Raw genomic sequence first — 18,274 nt, forward strand, 5'->3', positions numbered from 1 at the left:
ATGCATTTGTCAGTCTACATGGAATTAATCATGGAAAGAGAGCCTGTGCTGGGCACACTCCTGTATTTGTTGTGTGTCTCTCACCATAGCTACTTGATGAAAAGTGATTGTTCTTACCAGTTTACAATTAGGAGAGACTGAGGCTAAGAGATATTTAGGTGTTTGGTCAAGGTCACACAGCCAGTATGTGCTGGAAAAAGGATTTAAAGCCAAGTCTAGCCAGCTCGAAATCCAGTGGTCTTCCTCATGCCCCACTGACTCCCTGTTTACTGGGAGGCATCTGAATTCTCGTCCAGCGGTTTCCTTCACCTGGCATTTTAGTGTGCTGGTTTTCATTTCTTTGGGGCATCCTGCTGGCCTGCATGAGAGATTACGGAACTGTGTTGTACTTGTGGTGGGCTCTTACCTCCACAAGCTCTCGTGACACCGTTGGTATACCAGGAGGGATGGATAATCATAGGGTAGGTGGAGAAATCTCAGCCTTTATGTGGCATCAGGACTTTTTTTTTTCCTCTTTGTGATTTTTGCATGGATTTTAAGGAATTTTAGGGGTTGAGTTTATGTTGGTTTAACAGTAAAGAATTCAATTCCTCAGGACACTTTTCTTCCTTCTGTGTTCCTGAAGCTTCTAGTTCCTGTTCATCTTTTGTGAAATACGAGTTGCATTTCTTTGACTGGGAAAACAGTCAGGAGTTGGTCTCTGTGCCTCCAGCCTCAGCCCCTAGCCTTCTGGGCTTTACACTTGAAGGGCCAGAGTGATTTTTCTAGAACAATAATCTGATCATATCACTCCCTGGGACATATGGGAAATCACCCTGACATTCCAAGTACACTCAGGCATGCTGCTCTAGAGGTCATGGAACAGAAAGGGTCATAGACCAAATTAAGATGTATAATTATGATGTATAATTATGTGGGTCATTAAATTAACGCACACAACAAAAGCAAGGGGACAGAGATCAGGCAGATGACTGATAGTGTACTAGTGGGATGGAAAAACTACTCTACCTGAATCCTTGTTACACGATGTTGATATATCTATGTTCTCTCCCTACCATATCAGCTTTCCCTGCTGATGAGGTGGGTGCTAGGACTGTGGACTAGAGCTGAGCGGTCCTTAGCAGCTGGGAGGCCTCTGGAGCCGTCGCACACTTGCCCTAGTTGAGAAAAACAAGGACGGTTAGATCTCGCTGCAGGTAGAGCTCACCAGTTAGCTTGATGACCAGATATATGATTTATCTGTGTGTCTCAAGCCCAAAACAATCCATACTGAGTGTCGCTAGTGAGTTAACCAAGTTAGGGTTGACAGCAGTCAATCAGACATGGTCTGAGAGTCATAAATACTTAAGGTTTTTATGAGCAAGAACCTTCTCTGTTCTGTCCTTTTTATCTTCGTTTAAAATACTTATGTTCTGGGGGTGACTGGATGGCTCAATGAGTTAGGTGTCTCTCTTTGGCTCGTGTCATGACACCATGGTCCTGGGGTAGAGCCCCAGGTTGGGTTCCCAGCTCAGCGGGGAGTCTACCTCTCCCTCGTCCTCTGCCCCTCCCCTCCAAGCTTGTTCTCTCTCTTCCTCTCACTCTCTCAAATTAAAAAAAAAAAAATACCCATGGTCCGATTATTTTCTCTGTTTAACAGGTCTCAGAAGTTACCCATTTGCTCTCTATATTTAACACTTCCTGTCAGTTTCATTTATCCCATTTGTTTTCATTGTCATATATAGAAAAATTGAGTAAGCTAAATAATATAGCAAACACATGTAGCAGCCTATTTAAGATATTGAAGAACTCTTTTTGGTCTAGAAGATAAAATACAACGTCTTGTTGTGTTTTGCATGTTATTGCAACAAAGGTCCTTAAAATCTGGTCCTGGCTACCCCTTTGGACTCATCTCCTACCTCTTAATAAAAATGCTCTGTCCTTGCGTAACATATGGAACTGCTCACCATTCCCTGAACGTGCCAGTGTCTCTCTACTCTGTGCATGGTACAGAATGTTCTCCCATCTCTGATCTAACCTGGAGTACTTGCTGCTGCTCCTACTTTAGGAAACATAAGCTTTGCTTTCTCTAGGAAGTCTTACTTGAATGCCACTATATTTCTGACCCCAAACCCAGACCGAGAGGTCTGTGTGCATGCATGCGCACACCCACAGACACCCACAGACACACAGACATACACATACCTTCTCCCTTTCACTGTGTCCCTAAGGTGTAGTATAAAGTGTTCACACAAGTGTTAGAGCACTTAAAACATGGTACTTCATTTTCTACCTATTTCTTCTAGTAGACTCCAACTTTGATCCAGGGACCTTAATATGTTTCTCCTTTTATCCCTAGCCACTAGCCAAAGCCTACCATGTTATAAATGAGTAGTATTTGATGGGATATAGAGATAATGAATTTTTAATAACAAACAGATGTTATCGTGCAACCATTAGTTGGATATTTGTTCTAGGAGTAAGGAGGATTTTTATACTCATCATTTAAAAATTTAGGGGCACCTGGGTGGCTCAGTGAGTTAAGCCTCTGCCTTCGGCTCAGGTCATGATCTCAGGATCCTGGCATTGAGCCCCACATCGGGCTCTCTGCTCAGCGGGGAGCCTATGTCCCCCTCTCTCGCTGCCTGCTTCTCTGCCTACTTGTGATCTCTCTCTCTGTCAAATAAGTAAATAAAAAAAATCTTAAAAAAAAAATTTAGTCCCTATGGGACTTTCTTTCCCCTCATTTCTAACTTTGAACTTTCTTTTTAACTGCCATTTATTCCTATTATTTGATTTTTAAAAATCACTTAAATGTATTTTTGTAAATGAGTAATAACAACAAGTAGCACTCATCTGTTGGGCACCTGCCGTGTGCCAAGCTCTATGTTAGAACCTGTGTTTCCACTGATCCCATGGGAGCTGGATTAAATCACAGCACTGTATGAGTGGTAGCTAGGGTTATGAATCAGTAGAAACATAGGTAGCTTCCAATAGGATAATTAGATGTAATAAGCACAAAACTGCATTTTCTTCTCATTTCCATGTTAGAACATGTTGGTTGATTCACCATTGGATTTCAGTGTCCATAAGCTGCATTTATATACATTAATATAAATGCATGTCGATGTCTAATCCTAGGACTAGAACCTGAAAAATACAGGCACTCTCTCTGGTCACATCTCGAAGTCAATGGGAAACAGTTTATTTAGATGAGAGTGACCCATCAGGAATCCAGTTGTGGGGGTGGGGCTTGAGTTCCCAAGGATATTACAGGCAGGTCCCAGTAAATGTAAGCTCACTGCACAAACACCCCAATATACAAGTGTCCCCTCCCACAGTAGCATGACCCAAGGCCCACAGGGATTCACCTCTACTTGTCATTATCGATGGCACTCTGTAGGGTTTCCTTGCTGCCTTACAGCCCCTTTCCCATTCTTACCCGGCCTGAATATCCGTTCAAAGAAGCATCTCCTCTACCTCATTGCTATCTCCCAGTCTCCACTCCTGCTCCTACAGAAGCAGCGCGGCTCTGGTTTTATCCACAATGCACATTCCTTGTCCGTCCAGAAGGCAGTTTAGGATAAGAATGAACACCTGACCTTCAGATAGTCCTGGATATGGTTCTGCTTACTAGCTGTTTGCTCTTGGCCAAGATAATTTAACATCCCTGTTTCTTAATTTTATTATCTATAAAATGGGATTACAATGCTAGCTTCACAGGATTGGGAGAATGAAATGTGAAGCCCCAACATGAAGCATGGCAGTTATTTCATGTCCCATCGTCCCTACTAGTCTTCTGCAACCTTTTGCCCCAGCACCCCTGTGCCATCTCTGGAACCATCCAGTTACCCTCTGAAATGGACAAGGGCCCTTTTTTAGTGCTTTGAATTCTAACACATCCACCATTAGAAAAAAGGGTATGGAAGGGAAGCATCATTTAGAGTCTTAGACTATCTGAAAGAGTTTGCTTCTGGGTCAGAGAATGGAGAGAACTATGAGGTTGTCTTCTAGCCACAGTGGACTGAAGTTGGGTAAACTGAAGTTGGGTTGGAGGTAGAAGGTCATCTGAGTAGACAGTACAGTGGGGAGCCAATATGGCTGGCTCCAGATCTGGAGGCAATGTATGGATTTGTCTCTTGAATCACTCCACATTGACAAGGGCCACAAAACTCCATCCTTCAAGTATGGAACCACATTATAAGCTCACCTAAGTCTCGCCTAGTTCAGAACACCATTTCCTCCTCCCTTCCTAGCTAGCTTATCACCAGCCTCTGACATTGTTCACACCCTCTGGTCACTTGTTCTCCCAGTCTTCCTTATGGTCTTCAACAGCCCTGTCTCTGACCCTGAACTCTTCCTGTCTTCTCCCACGGCCCTCTGTCCTCACCGGTACCATGAGGAGTGATTCAGACCTGCCCATATACCAGACATGAAATATTTGGAAAGAAGAAATCATAAGCCTACTGAATTATACATTTGAAATGATTCTTTTCCAAGTGGATTTGGTACCTAAAAATCTGCCAAATAATATCAGAATGGGAAAAAAAAATCCCAGTAATGTATAAAAAGAAACAAAAATGAGTATCTTGAGAGAATGTCTTTTAAACCACTTCTTTACAAAACAGTTGCTGATGAGGGCAATACTATTTAAAAATCATAAGTAGTTCTAAATGATCTATAAATGATATTATTTTATTAGCTACTGGTATTGCTCTCTAGTGCTGATGCACTGACTAATAAAAATATTTGGCTCATGGAAAGGTTGAGGTGTATGTATAAAACACCGCTTTGGGGTCCTAGCGATAAGGGTTTAGATCTGGTTTCTGTCACTTTCACCTTAAATGTCCTCATGTGCATTGCTTCAACCCTCTGAGTCTCAGGGCTTTTTCTCTGTAAAATCGGACAAGGAACCCAAAGCCTGCTGTCTCCAGATCCAGGCCTCACCTCGGGGATGGAACCCCCTGCCCCAGCTGTGGTTTGCATGCAGGAAGTGAAAGAGAAGGGAGGGTACAGGGTGACTTTCAGCTTCCAGTTTGAGGAGGGGATGACCTGCAGGGAGATGCTGGAGAAGAGAGGGTTGGGAGGATAAGAGAAGCATAGGACATAACCTGGGAAAAAATCAAAATAGAAAAAAGAGTTGAGGAAAGAAGGAAACGTTGGCCAAAGACAAAGTCTGGCATTCTGGAATCTGAATTCCTCACAGTATCCACAGATGCTTTTTATCAGGTTAAAAATGTCGGGACCGTGGGCCTTGATTACTCCTTAGCAGCTCTGAAACATCTGAACATGAAAATGACAGAACTGCAGCATGCGTATGGCCTCCCCGCCGCCCCCCGGGTGAGACGTGCTACTTGCGATCCTCTCTAGTTCGCAAAGAGAGGAGCTCATTTTATTAAAGTGGAAAAACCCAGTTGATGTTCTTATTTGTTCTGCGTTCTGGCAGCATTTTAAAGACAAAAATTTTGAATTTTATTTTGCTAGGAGAGAGATTTGCCTTGAGCAATTTGAAAAATATTGATATTTTGGTAATCTGTTTTGTTTCCCTGTCATTTTCTCTCTCTGTTTCTCTCTCTTCTCCCATCTTATTTTGCCTTCTTTTTCTTCTTTGCCTTTGTCTTTTGTCCACCTGGAAATTAAAGGCATGTTCATTGCATTTAGCTAATTCATGGGCTTAATAGACTTATATATATTTGTGTGTGTGTGGAGGTCATGTGTAGAATATTTCACTGTGAGGTTTATCTTTGTTCTTGTAGCCTTCTTTGGTTCATCCTTAGCCAGTAGAGGCTGTGTAGTGGAGTAGTTAATGCCAAGATGGAACCAGACTTTCCAGATTCAAATCCCAGCAATTGCTACATATGTATCGTAATTGAAGAATTGACTGAACCTTTCTCTGCCTCCGTTTTCTCAAGCGTAACGTACGGATAGTAACAGGACCTATGTATCTGTCAGCTCCGCTCAGTAACAAATGCCTCCCTGCAATCTTAGTGACTTGAAGGAACAGAGCTTTCCTTTCCAATCACATTAATGTTCATCATGGCTTTGCTATAGCTCTGCTGCATGTTCTCTTCTTTTCTGGACCCTGGCTGAAGAAACAGCCCTCATCGGTCACCTCTTGGATTTGTAGCAAAGGAAAGGGAGAAGTGGCAGAGCCACGAAATGCCTCTTGAACCTCTCAGGTGGCCCAGGCCACTTCTGCTTGTATTTCTTTGGCAACGAAGCAAGTCACACAAAGTGCCTGACATAGTGGGACAGGAAATCTAATTCTCCAGGAAGGTTGGACCTATTAGGAAAAGGCAGATTGGAAGGGATGGCATATTTGGTCAACACATAGTACAATCATGACAACATTGTGGAATTGATGTCAGTATAAAATTAATTAATATAAGTAAAGCACTCAAGATAATGTCCAGCAGCTGCCATCTGGTAAGTAAAATATGCTTGTTTGCTGTTATTAACAAAGTCTAATGCAAGTATGAAAAGAATAAGAACCATATTCATTTGCTCTTTAACTTTGAGAATTCACTTTGCATACCAAGGACAGTAGTATTTGGAGTCGTGAAGGGCACAGAAATGAAGGTCTTGGTCCCTGCCTTATAGGATCTATGTAGTCCTACATGAAAATGGGAAACAAAAGAATAATGAATAACTCAGACTTCCAGATGCCCCACTAGCCGGGTATCCAGTGCACACTTCTGTAACCCTTTCTCCCTCCCAATTAGTTTTTATTTGTGCCACAATTCCAGCAGACTGTGAGCTCCTGTGTCTTTTTGATCTTTGCACCCTCAGACATTTCTACGGTGCCTTTATAGTAGGTACTGGCCTTTTCGATTAAACTCATCTCCCTCTATACAGGCTGGAAGAGGGGTGGTGACTGGAAGAGGTTCCTGCGTGACAGGAACAGTTTCCTTCTGCTTAATGCCCTCAGCTCTGTCAGGAATTTAGGGTGCATGGATAAAGCAGTCAGGGGTAGGAAGTTCACTTCTCTGCTATATCCAAACCATTGCACAACATTGTAAAGACAGCACAGGGAAGTGAGTCATATTGCCCAGGTAGCCACTTGCATGCCTTGCCCAAGGCCACATTTGGTGAGGAACCAGTTGCCTTTAAGTCTTACTTCAAGGGAGGCAAATACATTTGAATTAAAATATCCTCGATCTATTTTTATTAATGCTCTGGTTTTAATTTTTTCCTCTATGTGCTTGTCTTGCAAGTTTTATTTTAGTGGGTACCATAAAGAGATGATATTTCTAGTGAGACGGAGAGCTATAATTTCTCATATTTTCAAACCTACGTATGTATTATTTTAAGAGGGAGAAGGATCATCATCTTAGTGAACTAGGGGCAGAGTAGAGTGATTGTTCTGCTAATCTAGCTCCCTGGATCCCCCAACTGCACAAAGCAGATGTTAAGAGGATAAAAGGGTGCAGCCAGGTGACAGGACCATCCCATGTGGCAACTGCCTCTGTTCACAGTGGGTGATCAGCTAATACCATCAATCTCATAAGCTGATAGACCTTGTAATTATCATCCCAAGGAGATAGGCTAGAAATACCATTGCTTTTCCATTCTTACCTCAGATTTAGTCTTTCTATTGTGGAAAGGAGGTGCTGCACTCATGGGGGTTGATACAGAAATGCCATTTCAGAGCTCTTTGCCTCAGGATACTTTAAAAATCTAGTGACTGTATTTTTCTATCTAAAATAAACTTCCCAGCTGAGATATGGTGATGATTTTGGAACATAGAGCCAGGAGGGGCTCTGGGTATGGAGACTGCATGTCTTAATTTTTGTCTCGAATAAACCTAAGCTAATTAAGAGTGACGGTGATCTCACCTTCTCAAAAATCCTCCATGGTCCTTATGGGTCCTACGGATCCTCACGGTGGAAAGCCTGCTGATTTCCCTCGGAGACCTATGCATGTCCTCAAAAGCTCAAGAATTTGGTCACTATTGGAAATTTTCAACCATAGCCCCTATGTCTACCCTTAGGGGTGAGAGAAGACCATTGTTGTCTGTTCCTTTTGGACTTTATAGACTTTAGAAAGCTAGAGGTTGATGGGAGAGCTCCATCTGCGGAGTTTCATCTGTGAAGCCTGGCTTCTTGTTTTATTTTCATGATTCAATAACTTGTGACCTTGGGAAAGTCACTTAACCTGTCTGGATCTTATCAGAAGCATTGACATTCCCTACTTCACCGGGTTGTTGTAATGTTTGAGTTACTAGGGAGGAAATGATGAAGCACTGTGTGTCACCTTAGTCTAGCTCCCTTGAGAGCAGAGCCTGAGACAAGGACTCGGGTCAGGTGGTTTATTTGGGAGGGATCTCCGAAAGTGGGAGTGAAGTAGCAGAGAGCATGAGCAGTGAAGAAAGAAACACCAATGGGAGTATCCATTGCCAAGTGGATGTGGGGGAGATGGAGGGTGTCGTAATGAATGCCCTCCAAGATTGTCCACTCCGATGACAGATTTGGGGCAGTTAATCTATTAGCTTTGTCCCTCCCATTGTTTGACAGCCCCTACTTGGTTGCTCTTGCACATAGGCGATGAAGGCACCCTTGACCTGAGAGAAGGCTGAATAGCTGGCCCTGCTTGAGATGGGGACCGTTGGGCCACGTGTGAGCTAACATCGGTTGACGCTGCCATGGCCGAAATCTGGACTTGGCCCAGGAGACACGATGCAGGGACGAAAGTGTCTGCTGCAGGTGCACACAGACATGATCTGTTACAACCCACTTTTGTCTCTAATATAAACTTCAACCTTCGTTGGTTTTATTACTAGGTTAGGGCTTGGTCCTTGTCTTACAAATAAATTTTTTAAAAAAAGTGAAATCAGGTCCTACTTTTCATTGATCCCCGAAATTAGATTTTCTGTTTATTATTTCACTGTACTCTCCCACTTCTCCCATGTCCTTTCCCTGCCCACACCTTATTCCTCCTCACATCTCTAGACTGGGTCAGCCCCGGGGCATACACGTGGTGAAGCCGTGAGGCCAAAGCAAAGCAGGGACAGCTTACAGACAGACAAAGGCCGTGTTCTGTAGCTGCGTGACCTCGGCAGGCTATGGCATTCTGTGCTACTTCTTTCCTTGCAAAGCTGAGGGAAACCATATCAGCTTCATATTGGGAAACCAGATAAGATCACGTATGCGAAGTAACTGGAAGCTTTCTCTAAATCCTCATATCAGTTTCTCAGAAAACAGTATTTTTTTTTTTTCTGGCTGGGAAAAAATATATATATTTAAATAAAAAGTAGTGTCTTATTTATATCTGCTGCCTGGTGTCTTTCAGCTCTAAGATGAATTAGGAATTAGCACCTAATTCACTCAGCTGTCAGAATGCAATGTACAAACCTCTTCTACTCCCTCTTCTTTTTCTTCCTCCACCCTCAATAAATTTACTCTGTCATTTATTTTTCTCATCCAATTTTATTAATTCGGTTATATGTATTTATTACTGTACTGAATATCTTCCCAAATCAATCCAGTTTATTCTGTTGCTAAAATACAGTCTGCAGGGGCGCCAGGGTGGCTCCGTCGTTAAGTGTCTGCCTTAGGCTCAGGTCATGATCCCAGGGTGCTGCTCTGCGGGAAGCCTGCTTCTCTCTCTCCCACTCCCCCTGCTTGTGTTCCCTCTCTCTTTCCCTCGGTTTCTCTTTCTCTCTGTCAAATAAATAACATTTTTTTTTTAAATGCAGTATGCAGTTCTCTCCTACTCCCCTTGCATTTCTTCTCCCTCCCTCGACCTGCTTACTAGACTGATATGTAATCTGTCTCACTCTACTTATTCTTCTACTAGTTTTCTTCCCCCCAAGTACGTTGAGCATCTTCTTGGTATAAGGTACTCGGCTTCGTTGCTGGGGATGATAAAGGTAGCATGTTCTCCTTCAAAGGACACAGACTTGGAGGCAGTGGATACAAACAAAAGTATGTATAGATCTGTAATAGCAGGGACAGAGGGACAGAGTGATAAATATAGAGGACAAGCACAGCCCGGTTACTGGAGAGGTGCACACTCCCAGCTGGAAGGGTTGGGAGCCAGGAGGGGATGGGTGGAGGTAGAAAAGTTGTGAAAGTCTATGGTAGAGGAGTAATGGAAGATGTATGTATTATGCCTTCCTTAATTCCTACTTCCTTAATTCCTACAGCAAAATATTAATTATTAGGATTATTTAACTATACCTTTAAACTCCTAACTGGACATTTTTTATTCTGCTTTTTATTACCAAGGAGTCAATTCAGAAGGAAACAGGCTTAAACAGGCATTGATTAGGAGGGTATTAGGAGAGTGGGTTCTAGTGCGTATCTTGGTTCAGATCTCTTTAGCTCAGTCACCATCATCTTCAACATCTGTGTCTTTAGTGCTCAACAATATGATCACAGAGTCAGAAGGACCCTAAGGCATAATAACGTTCTAAATTATCATAGGCAGCCTGATTTGTATTAATTATATCATGATAATGGTGGGGGGGGAGTATTAAGAAGGTTTTCTTTTTTTTTTTTTTTAAATAAGAGTAGAATCAATATCCACAAAAACATCTTTCTGCCTATCCCTGAGCAAATTGCCCTCATCTCTTGAAAAGTGGCTTCATGGAGAGAGATTATCACAAAAAATCTTGACACTGTCCTTAGCATCCCACTCCTGAGCAATGCTGTAAATTTATGACTTAAGGTAGAGATTTGGCAGTAAATTGGGGGCAGGATTTTTTCTCATCTTTTGTGGAATCATTTGTTCCTTTGGAGAGATATCTGCCCTGGATTCATTCCATTTCAAAATTGAGATGCTGTTCTCCTAGCCAAGATGAGAGGGTTCATTTTACACTGTGATCACAATTTAGAGATCCAACTGAGTGGGCTGCTGGGGTTTGCTTTGTAACATGAGGCACACATCTTGCTCCATTGCCAAGCAGGGGCCAGTGTGCATAAGTGAAAGCACGCGGGAATTAAGGAGGAAAGGGAGGGAAGGAAGGGAGGGCAGGTGGGGGGATGGAGGAAGGAAGGAAGGGGAGGGGAGAGAGGGAGGGTAAGAAGGACAGCAGGAACCTAGTAACCCTGTGTCATCAGTAGGCCATGGTGGCCCATGGTACAGATTAATACCGTGCTAAGAAAATCTTGCAATCAGTGGACTTTGAGCCACACTCCAAGCAGTAGGAAGCTGCCAGGAGCTGGTGCTGAGTGTGACTGATGCTGGGTAGGGAAGGTGCGAGGAACAGAAGCAAGCTCCGCTGGCTTGTAGGATCAAGAATCTAGGAGTCACTGGGGATTCCTCTTCTGCTCCTAGTCCACCTTCCAAACCGACCTCAAGTCTTGTTGACCTCAGCTCTAGCACACACCCCATATCTCACCACGTCCATTTCTCCCGCTACCATCCGAGACCAAGTAACCTACATTTCCTGCCTTTAGCAGCTTCCCCGAGATCTCCTTGTTCCCATTATTGGCCTTTTTGGGTCCAGTGTACTCATAGCAACCAGAATGATTTTTAAAACTTAAGTTAAACCATAGGATCCCCTTGCCTGAACCCTCCCGTGGCTCCCAGGTGCATTTAGAAGAGCATTCAGGTTCTGTACCATGCCCTTTCGGTCTCCTTGTGGTCTGGCCTCTACGTACTCCTCTGCCTTCTCTCCCACCACACTCTCTCCCTTGGGCACAAGTTCCAGCCACAGTTGGGGTGTTTTGTGATCAAGCCCGTCCTGGGCTTCTGCACTTGCTCTTCCCATCGGGACAGATATTTGCACGTTTGGCTCCTTCTCAGTGCGCCGCCACAGAAAAGCCCACTCTGGCCACCTCACTTAGGAGCCCTCCGTCCAGCCGGTTGGTATTGTCCTTCTCCTTCCCCGCTTCCAACCAGGCTGTAGGCATCGTAAGGGCCGGGGGACCTTCTCTGTCCTGTTGTCTCCCCACGGCTCCGCCCTGGCACCGTGCCCGATCCTGTGTTGGTGCTCAGTTAATACTTGTTCAGTGTGTGACTGGGTAGTCCCTGTGATACGCTGAGAGGTTAGCAACAGTGCTGTGTGAGCAGAATGGAGGGTGAACCCTAGCAGAAGTGAAGGCAGCCCATAGTTGAGTATGTTGTATGTGGTCGGCTCGACGGGCCATTTACTGACTCAAGCCCAATAATTGTTGGTGGTGTTTTTAGTGGGTTTTAACAAGAAGTAGGGTCTCCAGGAGGATATATATGCTCTGCTGGAATAACTGGGTTGCTTGTCTTTCTCACACACCTCACTGGGAGATTTCTTAACAGAAGACTTCCAGAAAACATCCTGCTTTCGCATCTGTTGTTGAAAGTGACAGCCATCTCTGAGACTCCAGGACTCCAGTGAGAATGGAAGGACCTATTTGAGGTGTTTCACCAAACTGCCTCTATAAGTAAATGATTTAAATTTTTTTTCAAAGAAAATGAATGCTTTTGGGGGAAAAACCGAGTTTATAAAAACAAAATACCTCTTACTCTCTGTTGGGTTGTCAGCCCCAAGAAAACAACTAGAACCTGAAATTGCTTTGGACAGAAAATGAGGTGCTTCTTTCCTATTTCTGGGTCACCCTCCTTAGTCTGTAGTCCCACTCCCTTACTCACCCCTGCTATTATTTGCCTAATCTACTCTCTTGGGGGTGTTTGGGGTGGTGGGGAGACTGATCAAATACACAGTGCTCTAGGCTTATTAAAAGGTTTGTATTAGTTCAGCTGGCCTACCTAGGGTGCTGGTGGAAATGAAGGTAAGTTTTCTCTTTTTAAATATTTTTGGTGTTCTTTAAAGCTAACACAGTCATTTCGAGTATTTCTTTATCATGCCATTTAGATGTATAATCTCATGCCTTTTTCTATACCTTTCTAAGGGAGTGAATTTCACGTTTTTGTATGCATTGTAGAAATTTTGATTCATGTGAAACATAGCTAACCAAGGGAAATCAAGTTGTTGTTTCTTTCTTTCTCCTGCACAAATAGAAAGATGTTCAGGTAAAGCAAAGTGATTGTGGTATAGATAGTGTGCCCTTAATCCCTGCCCCTGCCTCCCGACCCCAAGCAAAGTAAGTTTCCAGTCTTAGCCACCCAGTTTTGGAGATCATACTTTGTGGCAGATGGAAGGAATTTCTACTCCCTGTGTATGAGCAAAACCTTCTGGTTTCGTTGGTCTGGGCAGGTTTTAGAAATTTGTTGACAAACGAATGCATATTGGGGTGTCTTATAGTTGTGCTGGTTACATTGCTCCTGGGGGGAATGGCAAATTCATGTGCTCTGAGGAGTCTACCAAAAAGCAACAACAAAAACAACGCAAATGTAAAAAGAAAACAACGCAGTAGGTTCAAAACCTTCAAGATCCAAAGTCCATCTTGTGAAAGTGTGTGCCTTTAGGGATCCCCAAATACAGACTTTTTTCCCACATGCTCCTATTCCCTGTCCCCCCAGAGGGAATGATCTGCTAACATCTAAGTGTCATCTTCCTCCAAGCAATCAGCAATGAATCCTCTCCCAAAGAATGTCTTTCTCCTAACTTTTCACTTTGATTTTACTCTTAGTTCTGGCTTCTGGAAGAAATAAGCCTTCCACAGGGTTCCTGTAGGGATAGGTCAAGAAAATAATCTTGAATTATTCATCCGTGACATCTCCTCCTCTATCCACATTCATCAGAAAATTAGACCATCGTTGGTGAGACCAGTCTTAACTAAGAGATGATGCCAAGTGAGTTTGAAGTGAGACGAGGTCAAGAGTGGGAATTTGGTGGTATCGCCCAAAGGATTCATTAAAGGCTCTTTTTCCAGTGGTAGTAAACAATTGAACACTCGCTTCTACCAACCTCTGCGTCCCGGAAGTCTCCAGCTGGGATTTTGCTTCTTTACTCCAGTCACAGAGGTCGTTACTTGGGAAATTCAACTATAGGGTCTCAGATAAGTTTTTCGCTTCCTGTATTTAGATCAAATGGTGATGACCTAAGCAGCCTAAAGGGAATCAAATGCTGATTTCTTTTTGTGTGTGTGAGATCAGTAGTTACTATGTAAACAGCTTAAGGAAGCATCCCTCTAATTCATATATCCAGTAGGTACTGAATCACAGATCCCATTTCTCCCTGCTACAAAAAAGAAGGACAATGTAGGAAAATAAGTAGCTTTGAGGTTTTTTCCTTTTAATTTTTAGAAATTAAATTCCCATCAGTTCTATTTTAAATTGCAACTTTAAAAAAAAAGGAAGTTTCTCCTCTTGGTCTAACTAATCCTTGTCTTCACATTCATTGTTTTACTGATGCTTGACTCTGCGGGGGAAGTCTTGCCTAGACTTAAATCCTCCTTCTCTGAAGACCTAACAATGTGTATGTTTTAGCTTTCGGCTTATATCTACATCTTGTATCACTTACCAATCCCATTGTATGCCTAGGCTACAAATTAGATTTGTTCTTGCCCTCTGTTTGCCTACATTTCCAGCTGCGTTTAAAATCACTTTCTCTCTGGTAGGGATGCATTGACCTTTTGGCTTGATTAAAGATAAATGCCATTGACTTTCCACTTTTGGAGGCAGAGACTTTTTTGGATGCTCGCTGGGATTTCTGTATTTATTGCTTGAAAATGAATATTGGATAATATTCATTTCTCTACCATTGTAATGGTATGGGTATAGAATTTTTTTTTTTTTTTCCTCCTGGCAGAGTCATGAGAATTATTGGGGTTGGAGACAGCAATTGTAGCCAAGTGGTAGGGCATGAAGGGGTTTCAGGTCTTTTCCCACCTGTTTGGTCATAGACCATCACATCCTGAAGTTTTAGAGTCAAAAGGACAGTTAAATATTTTTTGTCTGAATTTGACACAAGAAAATTCCAAGCACCTGCAAAATGCCACCCAGCATTTAAAACACACTGGGCTGATTGCAAAGCTCGTTTTACACCGATGACTAATATGACACCATTGTGGCCATGTCGCTACTTATGACCGTGTTGGTGTTAGTATTTCTTCCTCTCACTTTGTCCCCAATTGTGAAAACGAAGTGATGCACAAACATTGCCTGAAGAGTGGATGCCACCTACAGGTGTTTGAATAGCCTGTCTTTGTCACAGTGCTACCTCCGTAGCCAGTGTTTCCTATGTCTTTCTTCACATTCCTCTCTCTTATTGGAACATTTGCATGTAGAATAAAGAGGATAAGAACACACAAAAAAACAAAGGCAGATTTGTTTCTTCTGAGAACATCTGTTCTTGCTTCAAAGCATCCACATGATGTGGCCCATTTTCTCTCAATGCCTGCACAGTTTGCCATTGTAAAGGCGACTGTTACATCAATCTTAGACCTGAATTTAATGAGATAATGAACAACGTTGTCTAATGAGGTGAGATGTAGGAAAAATTCTATTATAGTGTATAGGCTTTAGATAATATTAAGACAGGCATACTCACAAGGAACAGCTAAAATTGAATATAAAATGGTTTGTCATGGAATTTTTTCCCCCTCAGATTCATTGATCTCATGGCATCATACCCAATTTTGGGTACATTCGGTCCACTTTTAATTTCTTCATTGATTTCTTAGGATTCTTGTTCATTTACATTGCACTTGAGATATAGATACGTTCTAAAAAAAAAAAGATATAAATGACTTGTGTACATTTTAATTAAAAGAGAACTTTTAACTTTGAAAACCTTTATTTTTCAAGAAAAAAATTTCTCCAAACTTCAACTGCTATCATTATTCTTTTTTTAAAAAGAGTTATTTATTTATTTATTTATTTATTTATTTATTTATTTATTTTAGAGAAACTGAGTGAGCCAGGGGAGGGGCAGAGGGAGAGAGAAAAAATCCTGAAGCAGATTCCTGCTGAGTGTGTTTCCTGCAGAGTTTGATGGGGCTCGTGGCTGGACCCAGGATCCTGACATTGGGACTTGAGCCAAAATCAGGAGTTGGCTGCTTAACTGTCTGAGCCACCAAGACACTCCATCATTACTCTTAAAAAGAGCATTCAGTACCAACAATAATAATTAAGAATTAAACGGGTCCAGTTTAAAAGATATTTACCCAAGTGATACTATTTTTAAAATTTTCTTCCCTAAATGTATACAACACTGTTTTGGAGTCTTGGAGGCAGAGGAGGGGGTGGAGTGGCCAGTCAAAGCTATAGAATAGAGCTCTCAAAATTAGTTCAATAAAAATGTATTGACCTTAGTTGATGGTTTCCAAAGAAATAAATACCTATGCATGTATCAGTTGTTCAGTAAGTGCTCATTACAGCACCTACTGTATTCTTAAATGTTGGATACAGCTGTATGCTGAAATATTTCAGAAGCATAATAACATAAGGATACATTGGCTAGTTACATGTTCATCTTTTTTCCCAAGTTATTTCCAGAGATAGGGCTTTCTACACCAATCTAGGAAGACTCATGCGGGGTCCTTCTGCACAGCTAGCCACGTAATGAACTTGGAACTTGGTCTAAGTTCTCTGGTTTATGTAATCTCCTTTGTCTTTTAAATTTACATCTCAGTTCAATGGTGAGCAAAATATCACATTCTCCCCCCATTACTAACCAAATTCTTATAATGCCTCAGTGTTTATCTTGTCATCTTTGGCTTCTAAGTACTGTAATTCCTTGTTGAACTTGATTTTTCCTAGCATACACCTGCACATCCTCTTGAGCATTTTGATCCTGGATCCTTTGAGACAAGTTGGTTTATTTCTGTATCTGGTGGCACTTTCTCCTGAACATTCTTTAGACCTGAAAGGGTTCAATTTTGGAATTTTCCATTATTTCACTTTTTTAGATATTGAGATCTTTTTGGAAGATGATGAACAATGGGATAAGTCTGGGGGCCCCTCACATTCCCTTCAGGAGCATTAATTATCAGGAGCAGGGTTAGACCTCAACATTTTTATTGTGATGATTTCTGTTTCGATTTCTATGGTTACTGTATCCTGGTAGGACTGTGGGTTAATGGCAATATCAAGTTAAGCGTATATATTACAGAACGCTTTTCTCATCCAATTGATGGATACTCCAAAGCCAGACTGGTGTATTATGCCTAAGTGATCAAATTATTCTGAAAACGAATGATGAATTTCCTGTATCTTCAAGAAATTCATCTGAAATCTAAGACTTTGGGAAACAAAATGACAGCTGACTACTGTTTTTTATAAATGTTCACTTACTGCCCTTGGTGGTTTAGAACTTTCTCTCTGTAGACAAAGGAGGGCACATATTTCTTTCACTGCTTTGCCAGTGTCCATATGAGTTGAGACTTTTGCATTTGGGGACAGTTGTGGAACACCCTGTTGGGGCAGTGACACTGGGAAGGGCTTTGTGGCAGGGCGCATGTATGATTCCTTGAACACTCCTGGGTTCTGTGCACCAGTGTGGCTTTGACAGTTCTGATACCATGATTGCTACTTTCAGAATCAGTTCTAATTTTGACACTTACCATCGTCCTTAGGCAAAGGACCCGAGACCCTGTACGCGGGGCAGAAGCTCAATGACAACGAATGGCACACCGTCCGGGTGGTGCGGAGAGGAAAAAGCCTTAAGTTAACTGTGGACGATGATGTGGCTGAAGGTGAGTACATCTCTACGTAGGGAAATGTGTCTCTTTTTTTTCACTCTCATCATCCTCTTGGTCATTCAGTGAGCAAAGGATTTTTTGAAACACATTTTATTTTACTTAACAGAAGTCATGTACATGTTCTTGTTGAAGAGCTCAAGTAAGCCTACTTCTTAGGTCTTCCTCTGTATTTTCGTAATCCCTTTTCATTGATCGGTCTTATAGAACTTAGCCATTACTGTCATTGTATGTTGATGGGTCTCTCTCTTTAGGCGTAGAATATGTGTCTGGAAAGTAGATGTAGAGATCTGTGGCTCCTTTATTATTCATTTATTCAAAAATCACTTATCAATCATCTTCCCAATGGCCAGTTTTTTCTTTCAATAAGTGACTTACTCTCTAGGAGAGGGAGATGGGTCAACCAGAAATTCAGAGCATTACAGGTAAAAATAAGTACTGAGAGCACTACAGGCTACTTAGAAGGGTCTGAATAACTATTCATTTATGTCATCATTTATTTGTTATTAATTGAGTACCTACCCTGTAGGGAGCACTGCTTCAGAAGGCACTGAAAATAGGGAGGTGAATAAATAGGCAAGTCCTTGGCTTGGTGGAATTCACCTTCTAGGTGGGCAGTGGATAAACGAATGGAACCATCCATAGGTAAAGGAACATTCAGAGCTTCACGTAAGTGATAGGTGTTTCTTGAGAGCGTGGTACACATCAGCAGAGTGCTAAGGATGTAGAAGGTAAGAAGGAAGCACAAGAGCTTATCTGTTTCCTCAAAGAAT

General features: G+C 42.2%; 1 protein-coding gene across 23 annotated transcripts in view; it reads left to right on the forward strand.

Moving 5' to 3' along the window:
- LOC116879910 (neurexin-3-beta) overlaps positions 1 to 18,274 on the forward strand; it is a 1,111,251-nt gene that overhangs the window by 273,325 nt on the left and 819,652 nt on the right. For all 23 annotated transcript variants that reach the window (XM_032878508.1, XM_032878526.1, XM_032878527.1 and 20 more), the window contains one exon: positions 17,379 to 17,498. In XM_032878508.1, the coding sequence (XP_032734399.1) occupies positions 17,379 to 17,498 (120 nt within the window). The remainder of the gene's footprint in view (positions 1 to 17,378; positions 17,499 to 18,274) is intronic.

The sequence above is a fragment of the Lontra canadensis genome, unplaced genomic scaffold (assembly GCF_010015895.1).
Source record: "Lontra canadensis isolate GAN:19392208 unplaced genomic scaffold, GSC_riverotter_1.0 scaffold64, whole genome shotgun sequence".
Lineage (NCBI taxonomy): Eukaryota > Metazoa > Chordata > Mammalia > Carnivora > Mustelidae > Lontra > Lontra canadensis.